Source organism: Amphiura filiformis, chromosome 7, assembly GCF_039555335.1.
Source record: "Amphiura filiformis chromosome 7, Afil_fr2py, whole genome shotgun sequence".
Classification (NCBI taxonomy): domain Eukaryota; kingdom Metazoa; phylum Echinodermata; class Ophiuroidea; order Amphilepidida; family Amphiuridae; genus Amphiura; species Amphiura filiformis.
In genome coordinates, this window is record NC_092634.1 from 14,530,286 (window position 1) to 14,548,012 (window position 17,727).

Sequence of the window (17,727 nt, forward strand, 5' to 3'; positions counted from 1 at the left end):
TGGTGCCGTTGACTTTCTTGGTTTCTTTGTTGCATCTGAGTTCTTGGTTTTCTTGTCTTGCATGGTTTTCTTGTTATCTTGCAAGTTCTTGTTCTTGTCTTGCTGTTGTCCATTTTGGAAATTGAAAGTCTCTTGTCTGCTTGTTGCAGCAGGCATAGTTTCTTGTCTTGTGTCTTGAGGTACCTTCTCTTTGTTTATCAAAGTTTCTGGTGGTGTTTCTGGAGTCTTTCTTAGATGGACTCTGTTTCTTCTATAAATTCCAGAGTCAGACTCGACTATGTAAGAACGTTCATCTAGGCGTCGTGTGACTATGGCTTTCTGCCATGTCTTCTGTCCTTGGACAAGTGGTTTCATTCTGACAACTTGTCCTTCTTGCAGGGGAGACAAGTCTTTGGCATTCTTGTCATAATGTTCTGCTTGTTTCTTGATACGGATTTTCATGTTGGCAGTCTCATCAATCACTCTTGGTTTCAGCAATGCTGCTGAGGTTGGTAGAAGTGTTCTGGTTCTTCTGTTCATAAGTCTTTGTGCAGGACTTGTATCGAGTCCTTGCGTGGGCGTATTCGATGGTCTAGGAAGGCTATGTATGGGTCTGTTCCAGCCTTCTTGCTTTTAGTTAGTATGCGTTTGGCCGTTTTGACTGCAGATTCAGCCTTGCCATTGGCTTGGCTGTTTCCTGGACTACTGCAGAGGTGTTCGAAGTCCCCTGTAGTCGCGAATTGACGGAAGGTTTCAGAGGTGTATTGCGGACCGTTGTCGGATACCAGTTGGGTTGGGCTTCCGTTACCTGGCGAACTGGGTCTTCAGTTTCTCTATCACTGTTGCGCTGGAGGTATCTGGTAGTGGATCGACTTCCCAGAAATTGCTGAAGTAGTCAACTGTGATTAAGTAGTCCTTGTTTTCCCATGAAAATAAGTCTGTACCCACTCTTTCCCATGCTCTGGTGGGCAAGTCATGGCTAGACAATGTCTCTTTCTGTTGGCTGGTTTCAAATGTGCGGCAGGTATCACATGATGCTATGTATTCTCTGATCTCCACTGATATCGCGGCCAAAACAGACATTCTCGCTGCGTCTGAGACAGCCGTCTGTCCCAAGATGTGATGAGTGGATCTTTGTCAGCATTTCATTATGTAGCTTTTGTGGTACCACCACACAGTTAGCCTTGAAGATCAGTCCGTCTTATGCGGACAGTTCATCACTGATGAGTGGAAGTAGGGCGTGATTTGCTCAGGTAGTTGATTACGCTGTTCTGTCCACCCGTTGATGATTGTCTTTTTCAGCATTTGTAGTGTCTCATCTGTTGCAGTTTCTTGTCTCAACTGTTCTAGTCTCTCGTCCCGTATTGGTAGAAAACTCACCATGTTGATTTCTTCAAACTTTAGGCCTATGTTTTCTGTGTTGGGCAAGTACGCTCTAGACAGCGTATCAGCGAGGACCATAGTCTTACCCGGACTATACCGAATGTCATAATCATAACTTTGTAGTCTTAATAACATCCCTTGGAGACGTTTTGGTGCTTTCACCAGTGGCTTCTTTGCGATCATTTCAAGTGGTTTATGGTCGCTGATCACCTGTGTGAATCTACCAAAGGTATACTGATGGAAACGCTCAAATGCAAAGACTACCGCTAGCATCTCCTTTTCTATGGATGCGTGTCGCGTCTGCATCGATGAGTGCTCGACTACTGTATGCAATGGGTCTACCGTCTTGCAGGAGTGCGGCTCCCAAGCCTTTACCGCTAGCGTCACATTGAATCATGAGGTCTTTGCCTGGATCGTAATACGCTAACACTGGTGCTTCAGTGACCATCTTCTTGACTTTGTCAAGTGCGTCATCATGTACATGCATCCAGTGCCATGGCACTTCTGGTTTGACTAATTGTCTAAGTGGCTCAAGTGCTTCTGATAAGCTAGGAAGGAAACGGCTTAGGTAGTTCACAAATCCTACCAGTCTCTGAACATCATGCACATCTGTCGGTGTTGGCATGTTAGCGACTGCTGAGACCTTAGCTGGGTCTGCTTTCAGACCTGTATCTGACAGTAGATGGCCAAGAAATGGTATTTCTTTGGCTCTAAATATGGACTTGTTGAGTTGGATGTGTTGCTCAGTACAGCGCTTCAACAGCTGTTCTAGGTTAGTGTCGTGATTCTTGACTGCAGCTTCGTAGTCTTCACCTTTACCGTAGACTACTAGGTCATCTGCCATAAATAACACCGGTCAACCCCTCTAAGGCGACATGAATGCGGTGTTGAAAAATCTCGGATGATGCGCAAGTACCGAAGGGTAAACGGCGCCATCTATAGCGTCCGAATGGGCTGTTGAATGTGGTCAAGATGCTGGACTCATAGTCCAGTTGGATCTGCCAAAAGGCTGAGCTTAAGTCCAATACTTTGGCTTGTGCTAATTCCGGTAACACATCATCGATCACTGGAAGTTGATACCGAGGGCGCTTTAATGCCTTGTTAAGTGGCCTGGGATCAATACAGAGTCGAAGATCACCGTTCTTCTTCTCGGCTACCACTAACTGGCTAACCCACTGAGTTGGTTCCTCAACTGGTACCAAGACTTCTGCTTCCACCAATTTATCAAGTTCATTTTTGACTTTGGGTTTAATTGCATGTGGAAGTCTGCGAGGAGGCAATATCTTTGGCTCAACGCTTGTGTCAGTTTGTAGGTGAACTTCACCGGGCAGACACCCTAGTGAGCCATCAAACACTTTTGCATAGTTCGCTTCAGGTTTGAAGTCTATGCTGGTTTTGGGCTTATCAACTGCTGATATCTTAGGCCTATTGAAGTTCTCTTCATTTACTGTAATGAATCCCATGTGTTGGCTGGCTTTACTACCCAACAGCGGTGTAAGGTCCTCTTTGACCACAAACTCAACCTAATATTTCTTACTATTCTTGGGATTCAGTAGTTTCAGTCTGCATGTACCGAGTGCTTCACATGTGGCATTGTTCCACATTCTGAGTTTATTACCTGTAGGCCTAGGAACAATGTCTTTCTCATCCACAAATTTCTTGGGTATTGTGTTTACTTTGGCACCACTATCTACCTGAAATTTCACAACTTTGTCATGTGGTTTGATGAGCATTTCTGCAAAGATATCCTCAGTAGGCCTAACCCCATTGATTGTGTCATCCTCAGACTCATGCTTTACCACATTGATGTATTCAGTGCTTGTGTCAGAGTCAGAGTCATACTCATATGTAACGGTTCTCACTTTGGATTTAGTTTTACAGACTTTGGCATAATGGTTTTTTAACCCACACATATTGCAGGTGACGCCGTATGCCGGACACTTTGTTTTGTCCATTGTGTGGCTTTGCCCACAGTATTTACACTCTCTGGGATCATACTTAGGCCTACGTGTACTTTTGTCATTGACACTGTTCTCACTTTTCTTAGGCTTAATCTGTTTGCTCCTCTTTGGCTTTATGCCATGTATTTTAGCGGAGCTTTCAGTTTCAAATGCAGTTAATTGTGACTCGGTTGTCTCGGCACTCTTACAAATATCTATGCATTTTTTCAGTGTGAGTGCTCGCTCTTGGAGAAGGCGTTTCCGCGTGCGTGCACTACTTAGGCCTACTACTATTCTGTCCCGTAACAATGTTTCTTTTAGACAGGGGCAGAAATTACATGTTTCCATAAGTATGCGGAGGCTTGCATATAATCATCAAATTTTTCTCCTTCTTTTTTTTTCTTTTGTTGAACATATATCGCTCATACGTTTCGTTAATTTCACCAATAGCATACTGGTTAAATTTCTCAATTATGATTTCAAGCTTGAGTTTGTCAGCTTCCTGCACGAAATCAAACCCGTTGTAAATTTCAAGGCCTTTTGCCCAATCGTGTGCAGAAAAGTGCAGTCTGATATTCGGCGTTTGTGCTGACAGATTGGCTATAATTGAATAATTTTGCCACATCTGGCGCCAGGTTTTCCATTTTTCCATGGATACCAACTGACCTGGGGCCTGTATACCGGCCACTGCTTTAAGCTTTGCTCCAGCACCGGGGCTGATCGCCATGTCCTGGATCATCATGTCCACCATTTTCATTGCCATGTGCGCCGTCACCGGCTCCATTTTCACCTTCGTTGAGGGGCATCACGACAACAAATCCACAATAACACCGTTTAGAAACCTTCTTTACAACTGCGAGTATAAAACGCTTTTACCCGGACTTCATAAAGTTATCTTATAACGGCGAAAAAGTGAAAATCCCGAGCTGCCTACCATGTAACACGACTCAGTTTGGTTCAGTCAATATTGATCAGCCTTTATTTACGAGGGTTCTCTTTAGGGCTCACATCCTAAATGGTGATGTGGTGAATCATGATCATCAACATAATATCATAACAGTTACTAACAGCATTTCTGATTGGTCGATAGTACGTTGAAGGTATTTCTCTGACCAATCGGGAAAATGAAGTCAGATTTCTAGCAACCAGATATAAATAATAATGTATAAAAGCCGATGTGATTGGCTGAATATGTAAGTTTACGTAGGGGTAATGAATATTAATTGACAACAAACTATTGTGTATACTGTGATTGATAGCTGGGTTACGATCAATTCTGTGGTTACGATGCTCAAAATAGCGATCGTGTTCAAGATTTTTTCGATTTAATTTTCCACAATTTTTCGGGGTTTTAACCAGTACTTGTTAATGATTTAATAATGAAGGGGCAAGGCTGGCCGGCTAGGGCACCCATGGCAACTTCATTTAGGGGCACGGCAAGTGACTGCCGTCGGTAAAGGACATATTTTGAGGGCAATGGGGGTGGGCACCCACGGCAATATGCCGTCGGTGCTGTGGGTTAATTCGAGGGCTGATTTTAGAGGGATTTTGATAGCAGTTCCATTAAAAAAAGCTGCTATGCTAATGCCTGGGAATTTTGCCAGCAGAATCTTTTTGATGAAAGTCAATCTTTGAAAAGATGTAACTTTGCTACGGAAAGTGCTATGACAAAAAGGTTTTCAGTTTTGTCTTTCTTTACTCAAGGGCTTTAATTTGATATTAAATGATGCAGTTTGATGTTAAATTTGAATTCACCTGGCATACCTAAAAAAGGGAAACAAATTCAAATGCCTGTAACTATATACATTGTACATTCAAGTTTGTGCTGCTCCTACTAGCCCGAGGTATTCACACCTCCGTCACTACGATTTCCACATTATTTCTATAGATCTGCTGCGCATTCAAATTGCATTGTATTGCATCGTAATTTCATTTGTGTCCATGCTAATTATGCAAAGCAGGGTTGGGTGTTTTTAATTCTCATTTGGATAATGTTTCACCATAAAATGTTGAGCTTTTTAAACACTTTATGAGTAAATCCAGATGTGTTGTTTCCTCTATTTTTAAAAGCAAATCTTTTTTACACTTATTTATTTTTTGTTTGTTTGTTTTCATTTGATAGGATGTGAAGCAGCTGTTTGCTTTGGTTTGTAAGACCCTCAAGTATGCCTCCATCTTGGAACAGGTTATGGCAGTGGCAGGTCTGCTACAACAGGAGAAATGGCTGAAAGGACCAGTTGCTATGAGTATGACCTATGACCTCTTGCTGGGGAAGGGACTTAGGTAATTGAGTACATTTTATCCCAATTGAAGGATTAAGATACAATTGTAAGGGACTTGGGGACCAGGGGAAACTTGTGTGAAAAATTGCCTCTGGTTCACAGGATTTTTGCTAAGAACAGGGCTATTTCTCATGAACCAGTGGCAATTTTTTGTCAATGGCTTGTGGATTTGAATTATCACTTGTATCAGCACAAGAAGGTGTAAACAAAATAGTAGAAACATGTTTGTCACACGGAGACCTAAATAGTCTCCCTCTGATGATAATTTAAGCTTGACTGTTGCAGAGATTTGTGCGCATCATTGGCACAACTCATTAGATAAGAATGCAAACAAGGTGGTATATTTGTGACTATTTTTGCATTTTTCTCAAAAAAATAATAATGCACTGGTAACAAAAGTTATGCATATATTATAGGGGCAAGGAATCCCGTTATTACACTGGAATTTCATTGACTGAAGACAAGCGGTACGTTATTTATGATAAGAAAAGAGGTACCGCTAGAATGTACATCATCTCTTAAAAATGCAAAATTAGTCACAAAATTTATCAGGGGGTGTAGTACCACCTTAAATCAAAGTGTATCGGTTGAATTCCATTATATTGCCCTCCATGAGCGACGTGCAAACATGGCGGAGTCAGTACTGTTGAAGTCTAATGTCTTTGATCAATTACAGATGCCGAGGTAAATTCAAGCGAGCCATGAAGAGAAATACACCATCCCTGGAAGCTGCCCTAGCCGATATGAAGAAACAGGCAAAAGTCGCAAGTGTTGATGATCTGCTTCCAAAGCAAATCAGAGACAAAGGTTGGTACACTGTTTTTCTCTTGCACAGTCAGTGATTATTTTTTAGGTTACAATGTACAGGTCAATAGTCCAAATACCCAATTTGGTTATAATCCCTAATTCTTTCCCCAACCATAAACTTTACCCGAACCTATGACAGCCTGTCTCATAATCCTAACCCTAAGCATAACCCTGGCCCCAATGATAACTCTGACCCTAACCCTAACACTTACCCTAACCTTAATGTTAACCCTACCTAACCTTAATGCTGACCCTAACCCTAATCCTAACTTAAATGCCTTAAAACCTAACTTTGGTCATATGTGTTGTTATATAAACAGAATAATAACTTAAGATTCACATCAAGATTTTGATTTGAAGACACATGTCCTCACTAGGAGAAATGTTACTCAAGATCTTATGAAGGAGTTGACCTCATGATTGACCTGAGAATCAACATAAAGTGTTGGAATCTTGATTCCCTGGTTACGGTTGAGTTGCAGCGGATGTCTCCTGATTTGCATGGCGTCCCTCACTTGGCGAGCCGCCTACTGGGAAATTAGCATTCATTGAGCTATTCCAGTTGAAATTCATATACTTAGTACTTGTTTTGGGTCCATTTACACAAAAATACTTGCATTAGGTGCTTTTTGAAAGTCCTTATATGCAGGTGGTATAATACAACTTGAAATACAAGTGGCCCCTAGGTCTTCCACACAGGGATTGTGAATTTCAAATGGGGTTACCTGAATTGGTGATTCCATTAAAAATCTACACCCCATGTGTGAGAGATTAAGGTCATGTCTTCCATAGGGTGTGTGTGGATAGCCCTTTCTAGCCGTGAGGATATGACCATACCAAAAAGGTATTATGTTGTTGTCTTGTTTCATATAGATTTTCTATCCTTTTTATCACAGTTGCCATGCCCCGTTATGTGCGTGTGAACACCCTGAAGACTACAGCTGAAGAAGCAGAGGACACTTTCAAGGCAGATGGGTATGAGTGTGTGCTGTCAAGGCAAGAAGCTGATGAACTGATGCAGGATAGTGATCCAACTATAAACAGGTAAAACAACAAACATGACACCGCATATGCATATCAAAACGATGCACGATGCTGCTACATGTGTCTCATATCACATAATAACTCGGAATAAATACCAGATTCATATCAAGTGTAGGTCACTTCAAATCATCCCCAAGTCAAATTGTATAAGGGCTCATATTGAAATTCCCTTACACAGGAAGGTGTGCGCCATCCTGCAGCTTTCCTGTGCTAGCCTTCTTTTGTTAAAATCCTGGGCAGGGTGTATCATTGATGCATATAATCCATCTGTTTTATGACCGAGCTTTCCTGAGGCGCGCGCTTAGCGAAGGGAATCCTGCCTTCTTTCTGTGTGAAAACATGGTAGGGTATTTCAATATGAGCCCTAAGAAATGTTATCTGTATTCCTAAACCATGTGACTTGGGATGATTTGAAGGGACCTCCACTTCGGAGATGAGTCTGGTATTTATTCCTAGCTATTATGTGAAATGAGGCACATATAGGAGCCGACAAGTGCATCGTTTTGATATGAGATGTACACATATTTCAAGAGAACCCAAATGCTGCATTTGGAAGAAGTAGGCTTCTCAATAAACATCAAAACTGGTAGCAATCAATCATGATAGAGCCTGTATAGAATTTAGAAAGGATGTTTGATCTCAACCTGTTTATTTATTTTCTTTCTTTTTTAGCACTCAGGGCATTCATCACATCAAGTCACTTCAACCCAAGCAATTCATGGCTGATATGGATCTGAGTGAGGTCTTTGTCTTTGCACCAGGAACTGATCTACATGACCATAACCTGTTTAAGAAGAAACAGGTGCTTCTTCAGGACAAGGTAAGTTGTATGCATCTGTGATCTCTTCTTGTGGAATCCCTCTTCAGTGGGATATTGAATACGTGACCCATCCATCATACGATCTAATGTGGCCCATACACGATCAATTTGATTGGTCAATATTTGGGACCCTAGATGCAGGATTTGATACAAAATAATATTTCTCTTCAATATTATTGAAGAGATCTAATTTAGTTTGATTTTATTGATGGTTGGACAATAAAATCACTATTGATGTTCATATATACAGTGCACAATGGCAGAATTTGTGTCCACTCTTGTATCTAGGGTCTTTGATATTGATGAATCACATTAATCATGTATAGGCAGCATAAGTAAGGTATTGTCCTTAGTCCATGAACAGGTTCATGGTGCTGTTTATAGTGTGGTCAGTGCTTCAAAGCAGCTGTTTTGCACACACATCTGTTATAGTAAACATGAAGTGAATGCTCACAATTTGAAGCTAAGGCTTCCTTTTCTCAAATGAAGACCCCAGATGAACCAACCTATAACAGGCTGTTTGGAGTTGATCTTGAGATGCAAACTAGTATATTTAATCTCTAGCTCTGATTATAGTCTAGGTCTTTGTATATGCACCTGGCTTCATGTTAATGCTCTGTGTGCTAGCCATAGGCTTCAACATAAAACATCCAAGTTTTGAGATCTGTTCTCAAAATATCAAGAGCTATCTCAAAGAACCACTGAACCAATACTAGGCTTGTTTGTACTCATTTTAATGCATTTTTCATGCTGATTCCAAATATGGCCATGAAAATTTACAATTCCGAAATTTTAAAATTTGTAAAAAATATTTGAAACTGGTTGTCTGCAGCCGACACCTGCACGAAGAGAGTTAAAGGGGATTAAATCTTGTCATTTAGAATGTGTCAAACATTGAGAAAGTTAATTTGAGTGTGAACAGTTGGAAGTCTACTCCCTATTCCTGGAAAATACAGCACTCATTTTTTTTGGGATTAAAGAAATATTGTCCTGTTTTGCCAAATGAAACATAGCTAAATCCTAATGCTTTAATTAGTCCTAACTAGCAATAAAAATCAAATTTTGATATTTGGCCAACTTTTGGAAATAAGGGACAAAAACATGTGTTTTTAGGGTGTTTTTTATATGCTGTGACAATCAAGCCCAAAGACTTGTACTAAGACTAATTTCAGTTTATGCATTCTAGTTTTTTGGAAAAGACATGTTTCATTATTATAACAAACCATTTAATCAAAGTAACGCAAACAAGTGAAAATTAGAGCAAAATTTCTGCATTATACTCAAGATTTTGAATGCTTAGACTTGTTCCAACTCTTTGATTTTTGTGACTCGATAGTCAGAAAACATGCCGAAAATGCATGGCTATTTTTTCAAGAAATTAGTAAAATAGTGAACTTTTTCTTTTATCATCAGTTAGGACTAAATGAATGATTAGGATTGATATGTGTTTCATTTGATAATATTGTTTTAATCCCAAAAAGTTAGTGCTGTATTTTTCTGGAGTGGGGAGTAGGCTTCTGTGTGTCAATTTCTGATTCCCTAGAAAGAGCAGGGTGATTCAAAGTGTTTTTATGATGGAAATAAATTAATTTTAAAGACTTCTTACAGTTGTTTCATGTGTGTCAATGTTTGCATTATGTCTATCCTACAGGCCAGTTGTATTCCTGCCAAGGTATTGTCACCAGCCCCAGGTAGTCATGTGATTGATGGGTGTGCTGCCCCTGGCAACAAGACCAGCCATCTTGCTGCAATTATGCAAAATACAGGGTGAGTATAAACACCCAAAAATCTATTGGTAGTTATAATGTCAAAAAGCTTATGAAATATTGTAGCATGAATCTTAAAATCTTAGTAATTGGTGGACCATTGAAATACAAAAAAGAAAAACAAGTTTTAACATAATTTCACAAAGATAGCCTTTTTAAGACAATCCAAAATAATGCTCATAATATACATATATTTCTGTGATGTCATGCATGTAGTACAGGAATGTAAACAAATGTTTATATGCTTGATATGACTGCATTTAGTCACATTGCATCATAGGGCATAGGAAGGGAGCCACACACCCAATGAAACTTGTAAAATCCCATTTACTGAAAAACAGCTGGTACCTCACAGTCAGGCTTGGTGACCCCTAAAGACACCCAAATGACTTGAAGACCGAATTATTTGCGTATGATGTCATGTCAACCAGACCAAAAAATGCTGCACTGTGCTGGTCAGCAGCCAATTACGTCGCGCCATTGCCCTGACGTCAGACACAAACTAGTCTTTTTAATTCGGTCTTCAATTATATCCTTCTGACTGCAACCATAGTATTGCAATTTCCTTTTGTCTGTTATGCACCAGAAAAAGAGCTCTTCACCAAGAAAACCCAAACAGCCAATTCTGAAGTTCTGGCTAAAGTCAAGAAACCATTGTTTGTCAAATTATTAGCTGATTTAAACAAACATGTAACTTAAATACCAAAATTTAAAGGTGTTTTTTATTCCAATTCTTTCCCTCAACAGGAAAATCTTTGCTTTTGACAGTGCAAAAGGACGGTACCATGCCATGTGTAAGCTCGTTCCAGCTGCAGGTGTCACTAATACTACATTCTACAACCAAGACTTCCTGGAAACCAACCCAGATGATGATGAACTTTCATCAGTCGAATACATCCTGGTGGACCCATCCTGCAGTGGCACTGGCATGGTGGCACGTCAAGATTACTTAACCGATAGCGGTGAGGGGCCGTCTAGAGAACGACTTAAGCTTCTATCCAGAGTACAGCTTAAGATACTCAATCATGCGTTGTCATTCCCGAGGGTCAAACGAGTCGTGTATTCCACCTGTTCCATCCATGCTGAGGAAAACGGGCAGGTGGTGAAGCAAGCGTTGGATGAAAATCCTCAATTTGAGTTGAAACGGGTGCTGCCTCCATGGGGCCAGTTGTCTACGGTGAATAGAAGTGGTGAAGAGGATCCGGAGATGAAAAAGATTAAGAGCCTGTGTTTGCGTTCTTTGCCTGATGAGCACCGTACAAATGGATTCTTTGTTGCGTTATTTGAAAAGAAAGATGCAACCTTTGGTGGGGATGATGGTGATGAGCAAGAGGTCAGAGGTCGGAAAAGAAACTTGGAAGATGATGAGGAAAAGATAGAGGATGAGGAAGAAGAAATACAAGATGCACCTAGTCCAAAGAAGAAGAAAAGCAAAAAGAAGAAACATAAGAAATTGTCTTTAGAGGTGGCATCTGATAGTTCTGGGAAGGAAGGCAATGACGAGATCATGGTTGATCCGGAGGATTTGGTAACATCGACTCATAAGAAGAAGAAAAAGGTGGACCTAGAGGTAACCCCAAGTGAGGAAGATGGCTCTGATCATGAAAGAACTGAGGTTGTGTCGCCATCTAAGCATTCCAAAAGGAAAAAGAAGAAGAACAGGCAAAGTTTAAAGTGAGAGTTCATACGTAGTAGAAATTTCGTTTGTAAGAATGTATCCGATAATTTGGATTTTGCTATACATATGCATTGCAATTCTGCTGTGTGTCTTATAGGGCCGATAAGCCTGTATAGTTCAACATTTTGTGTGTGTTTTGCCAGTTGCACATGATGCGACAATCTGATTGAACAATTCATCAGGATCGGTAGAGTAAACTCAGTAACCAAAGTTCTTTATATCTGATCTAGAAATTGAACTTACTTTGTGTACCGTTTCAGCAACACCGTTGCCTTTGTCAACACTTGATGATGAGTGATTCCTACTGGCAACTGACCTAGATGTATCTCCAGCGTAGGTCTTGGTGTTGCCAATTGATTTTCCATCTGGGGATTTTTTTGATCTCAGTTCTAGAAACTCATCAAAAATGAGAAAAAAGGAACAGAGACAACTGACAGTATCAATTATCTCACATCTAGCGTCGGTTGGCAGTAGGATCACTCCTCAGCAAGTGTTGACAAAGGCAACAGTGTTGCTGAAACATACACAAAGTAAGTGCAATTTCTGGTTCAGGTTACTGAGATACTACAATCTGCTGCACTGTAGAATGTAAATTGAAGAATGTAGGATGCATTCATACATACATCAATATCAAAATATGTTCAAAACATTGATCTGTACATGGGACCAACTTGTCCTTGTTCATGTCACATCAGCCTCTAAGAACTATTTTGATTGGTCAGAAAGAGGGGTATATCATGTATTTAGCCAATCAGAGATATGGTAAAACTAGTCAGTAGGCCTGAAGGGTATTAAGTTTAAAATTGATATCTAAAAGCTCTATTTTGATTGGTTACTTTTTGATGATTATATAATGTAATTAATCAATCAGGGACAATGTAAGAAAATTTTATTGTTTTTACTCAAGATGCTGAAAGGTGATGAAATAATATATAAAACTGTCAGAAAAGGGTTTTTGGCCGTTTAACTTGGGATTTCTATGGGGGATTTGATGTCTGAATATGACATGTCAAAATTGCTCTGTTGAACTGACAAATACAACAAATTTGGCTGATTTCATGTAGGTGTAAATTGGGATGTGTGTAAACATTACCAATGTGCCAAAAAATCAGCTTTGAAAAAAAAAGTGACACGATCTGGTCCATGGGGGCTAAAAGAGGCATTTTTGAAAATTGAGTTACTGTAATTATTACATTATACATACAATAGGCCATCATTTATTGAAAACACCCAAGGCCTAGCATACTTGGTTGTAAAGTTACGAAAATTGATATCCTAGCTAATGGAATGATGCTACCTAAAACTTGATCAGTGCCAAATAGACCAGCTGCATAGCCGTGTAAGTGACACTCAATCCAAGTAACGTACACACTACATATGTGACACGATCTGGTCCATGGGGACAAAAGGAGGCATTTTTGAAAATTGAGTTACTGTAATTATTACATTATACATGCAATAGGCCATCATTTACTGAAAACACCAAAGGCCTAGCATACTTGCTTTCTTATGTATTTTATTGTTTTTTAACTCCATATTTTTACCTTTATCTCAGTTTCCAATTTGCCGCCTTTAGCTCCCATGAACCAGATCATGTCACAAATTATCCAATTTCATATCAAAGATTGTAAATTATGGCTTTACATAGTGTGGTCTATATAGAACTACAAAACTGGTGCAAGAACTTTAACACTTAAAGTGACACCTTGGTTTCATTATCATGTAGGTATAGGACTTTTATCTTTTTTAGCAAGAGAATGCACACTGCACCTATTTGGTTACATTTCTACATGTTCATACTGCATTTATACTGTGAAAATTTCAGGAAAATTGAAACGGCTCTTTTAAGGAAATTTGCATTTTTTTTGCCATTCTAGTACAAAAAATTTAACGTTTTAGCACCCTATAATGGGCATATCTTCCACAGGACTACATGTAAACACCATATAGATAAATGGCCATTGAATCAAAATATGCAACCCTTTTCCCAAAAATTTTGCATATGATATAGATTCAACATCTGGATTGTAATGCAAATGATGTCGTCTACACTGTTCTAATTTCATTTTTAAAATGTCCAGCCCAGACCACAGTATATGGTGCGTAATTGAGCTGTTTTGATTCAAAGGAGCACTGAAATAACTTGAAGGTACAATGTATATCGTAAGTAATGTTTGAGGATTGATTTCAACTTGGTTTTCAAGGTATGTTTTTGCAAATGAGCTTGTTTTGCAAATACATTCAGAAATTATAGCGCATTAGTGACAATTAAGATATGTATATTATAGAGGCAAGGACTGCACTGGGAATTTTATTTCAGCACAGACAATAGTTGTGGAGTTACAGTCAAAAATGAGGGAAACCAATATTTGATCAATAATTACGTGTCTTGAGTCACTGAAATTCCAGTGTAGTAACTGGATTCCTTGCCCCTATAATATACATAACTTTTGTTACCAGTGTTTTATTAGTTTTTGAGAAAAATGCAAATATAGTCACAAATTTATCAAGGGGTGTAGTACGATACCCCCTTAAAGGAACACTCCAGCAATCACAACATTATGCCTTATATGTTAGAAAAACAATTATCAAGTACGAATCACATGGTTTTATTTAAAACAAACTCATATTGGCCACCTGCAATTTCAGTGCCTGGAAAATTTGAATATCGTGTGGTCAGAGACGGCTGTTTTTATTTGCTTTTAAGGTCAATATGAGTTTGTTTTAAATAAAACCATGTGATTCTGTAGTAGATAAAGGGTGAGAAACAGACCATTACCATAGATAATTGGTGTCTTGTTGAGGTATGGTGAGCATGTTAGTCGCTCGGAAGGCGACTTCCGAGCGACTAACATGCGAACCATACCTCAACAAGACACCGATTATCTATGGTAATGGTCTGTTTTGAACCGCTTATCTTCATATACTGATGAGCCAAAATAAACAAATTTGTTGTTATGGTTTATTCATTTTCAAAAGACAAACTGGAAAAGCTGATATGATTATCTTGTGTTAGTTTAGGGTTTTCCAAAATAAAAACACACCGAGACAGTGTAATATTCTTCCCGTGTGTCCTGCGTTTGAGTCTCACGAGTCTTATCTAGTGTCAATTGCAAGTGATTTAATCAAATCAATACAGCATTGATTTTAACCGTGAGATTCTATTCAATTCACTTGTGGTTATGTCCCACTCGATTATACATATTCGTAATATTAATAATGAATATGTAAATAGTTCAAAGGTCAAAGTGGGTGTGTTTTACCTAGACATGACGGTAACTCATTTAACACCATATAATTTATATTTATCTTTAATATACTTATAGAACAAATGTCATGACCCAAATCAATGCATATTCCTGGGTAGTGGGTACCCTCCTCGACCTTTTTTGGTTGGGGTTAGGCCGCAGATTGTTGTAGTTTTTCTACATCTAGTCTTGTGGCTTGTAATGTACTGCATTTTAGGTGCAAAATATCCTTGGTTGAACTTAATTTGTAAGACCTCATGGCTCTTGTTTTGTTACCTACTTTGTCGGAATCTGCGTTAGTTGGGAGAGGGGGGACAAAGGTAGATTGACATCCTCGTCCTGTGTTCTTGGTGTCATTCGATGCACACAAGTATTGTTTACCATCTTCATTTAAATCTAATATGCATAAACTTGCATAATAATTTATGCGGATTGTGTAAAATATATTAAACTTTGATGCATTTTAAGTTTGTTGAAATGTCCAAAAAGTCAAATAATGTGGCCAGTGTTTCTAAATATGAACATGTACTTCTCTTGTTCAAAATTTATTGACCTGACCAAGATTATCTTGACCTGACCAAGATTATCTTGACCTGACCAAGATTATCTTGACCTGACCAAGATTATCTTGACCTGACCAAGATTATCTTGACCTGTCCAGATTATCTTGACCTGTCCACATTACTTGATATAATCGACAGTTGACCAGACTTTGAACAAAAGAAATACAATAGATAATGGAACAAAAGAAGAGGGCTAGACGTATATTGCTTGATAATCATTTTTCTAACATATAAGGCATAATGTTGTGATTGCTGGAGACTTCCTTTAAGCTAAGGCTGGCAACCACTCTACTTGAGTTAATTTGAGAATGCTGAATTTGAATAGTTTGTCTGCCAAGCTGCATTTGAACCTCATCACCGGGCAAAAATTAAGGATCGCAAAAATGTATACTGTAAATAGATACTTGAATAGATTTTAAGTATTTTTAAGATTTTTGTCAAGTTGGTACAGATCATTATGACTCTCCTGTATACGGTGATGTTAGGATTATAGTGTGTCTCGTTTCAAGTTAAGAGTAATGCCATGTTGGATTTTGAAGTTGCAGATTTGAATGAGTGCTTTTATGTGGATGTGTCGCCAGCGTATGGATAATCGCCCTTCTACATGTGTGTATACGCCTCGAATCTGGCACTGCGAAATCCAACATGGATGTTACTCTCAACTTCAAATGAGACAGGACAGTTTGATTGGGACTAGCACTCAAATCTTGTAATCAGAATTTGGAGGAAGCTCATTGTTATAATTAGTTACAATTTATACATAATATTCATTATGTTTATATCATAATGTATCATGTGCTTATAAAATATCAAGACTAAAATGAGAAACATCAAGCATAATAAAATACAAAAAAACACAACCTTTGAAATTGTCAAGTGTTTTATTTTTCATAATGCACAAACTTCTATACTAAACTTGTAAACAATTTGTGCAATTTGTATTAGGTAATACAGGTGAAAAAAGAGAATTCCATTTGATTTAACTATAAAAACCATGTCACTTCAATGTTCGAATAAACTTGGGGAACAAACCCAAAGTTTGATGACATACTATAAACACAAATCCGTTCATTGGGAAGCTGATCCCCTCCCCAAAAGGTAAGTGTAAAATGTAGAAAATTCCAACCAGAAAGGCCAACTTTTACTGATATCTTAACATTATCAGACTTTCCCCCCCCCCCATGAAAGGACTTTCATTTTAGAATGTCATCAAACTGTTGGTTTGTTCCCTTATACATCTACATGTAGTTAATATAAACTCTCTATACATCCAATTAATATAGACTTTTAATTAGCCATCAATGGCATTTAGTCTTTCCTTGCTTGCAGTGACCAGTTGGGCTATTCCATTTAAAAATCACACACCCTATGTGAAATACAACACTGATTTGTTAATTGCTGTCTTGCTGGAGTGTTGTGTGTGCCAAATTGAACCTGAGATTATTGAGAATTTAAAACCAGGTTGGATTTTAGCACTTAGTAGACATAAGGTATTTTCCACACTTATGCCATGATGGGATGAAAGAGTTTGAATCTAGAACGGTTCAAACTGACAATTCCACTATCTTCCACACGGGGTGCCTATATTTTAAATGGAAAAGTCCAATGATGTGATGTCACCTGTGACATGGTGTATACAAAAATTTGTTACCTAGCTAATGGAATGATGCTACCTATAAGTTAACTATATACCTATATATCAGTGCCAAATAGACCAGCTGCATAACATTGCAAACTGACACTCAATCCAAGTAATGTACTATTCCCAATTCAAGAAAATACAGCACTAATTTTTTGGATTTAAAAATATCCTGTTTGACCACTTGAAAGACATCCCAGTCTTTTAAGATCCTTTAGTTGGACCCAACTGGCAATAAAAGTGAAAGTTTTATATTTGAGAGAAAGGGCAAAAGTATGCAAGTTTCATGCAATTGCAGTCACACAAATCTATTCTGTCTCTTTAGTATAGATTAACTGAATAATTGGTTATAAAATAGAAAAGAAAATTACAGTGCATAGATTGTCTTTGGGCTTGATTGTCACAGCATACAAAAAACACCATAAAAGCAAGTTGTTGACCCTTATTCCCAGAAGTTGGTCAATTATTATAATGTTCCATAACTGTTTGGAGTAACCTTTATCAATTGACGGGCTCACCGATTCCACACTATGCAATAAGCAAGAGATCAATTAAGTTAATTTCATTACCTATTTCGG

The 17,727-nt window shown here is 38.6% G+C and overlaps 1 protein-coding gene across 3 annotated transcripts in view; it reads left to right on the forward strand.

Moving 5' to 3' along the window:
* Nucleotides 1-17,727, forward strand: part of LOC140156780 (28S rRNA (cytosine-C(5))-methyltransferase-like) — a 351,435-nt gene that overhangs the window by 1,869 nt on the left and 331,839 nt on the right. For 2 of the 3 annotated variants that reach the window (XR_011859592.1, XR_011859591.1), the window contains exons 2-7: nt 5,425-5,585; nt 6,261-6,391; nt 7,288-7,435; nt 8,108-8,255; nt 9,907-10,022; nt 10,769-14,406. Coding sequence is in view for 1 of the 3 variants with exons in the window: in XM_072179748.1 (XP_072035849.1) it covers nt 5,425-5,585; nt 6,261-6,391; nt 7,288-7,435; nt 8,108-8,255; nt 9,907-10,022; nt 10,769-11,699 (1,635 nt within the window). In the remaining 2 variants the exon portion in view is untranslated. Of the gene's footprint in view, nt 1-5,424; nt 5,586-6,260; nt 6,392-7,287; nt 7,436-8,107; nt 8,256-9,906; nt 10,023-10,768; nt 14,440-17,727 lie in introns of those variants that run through there. The other variant, XM_072179748.1, reaches the window with a different exon arrangement.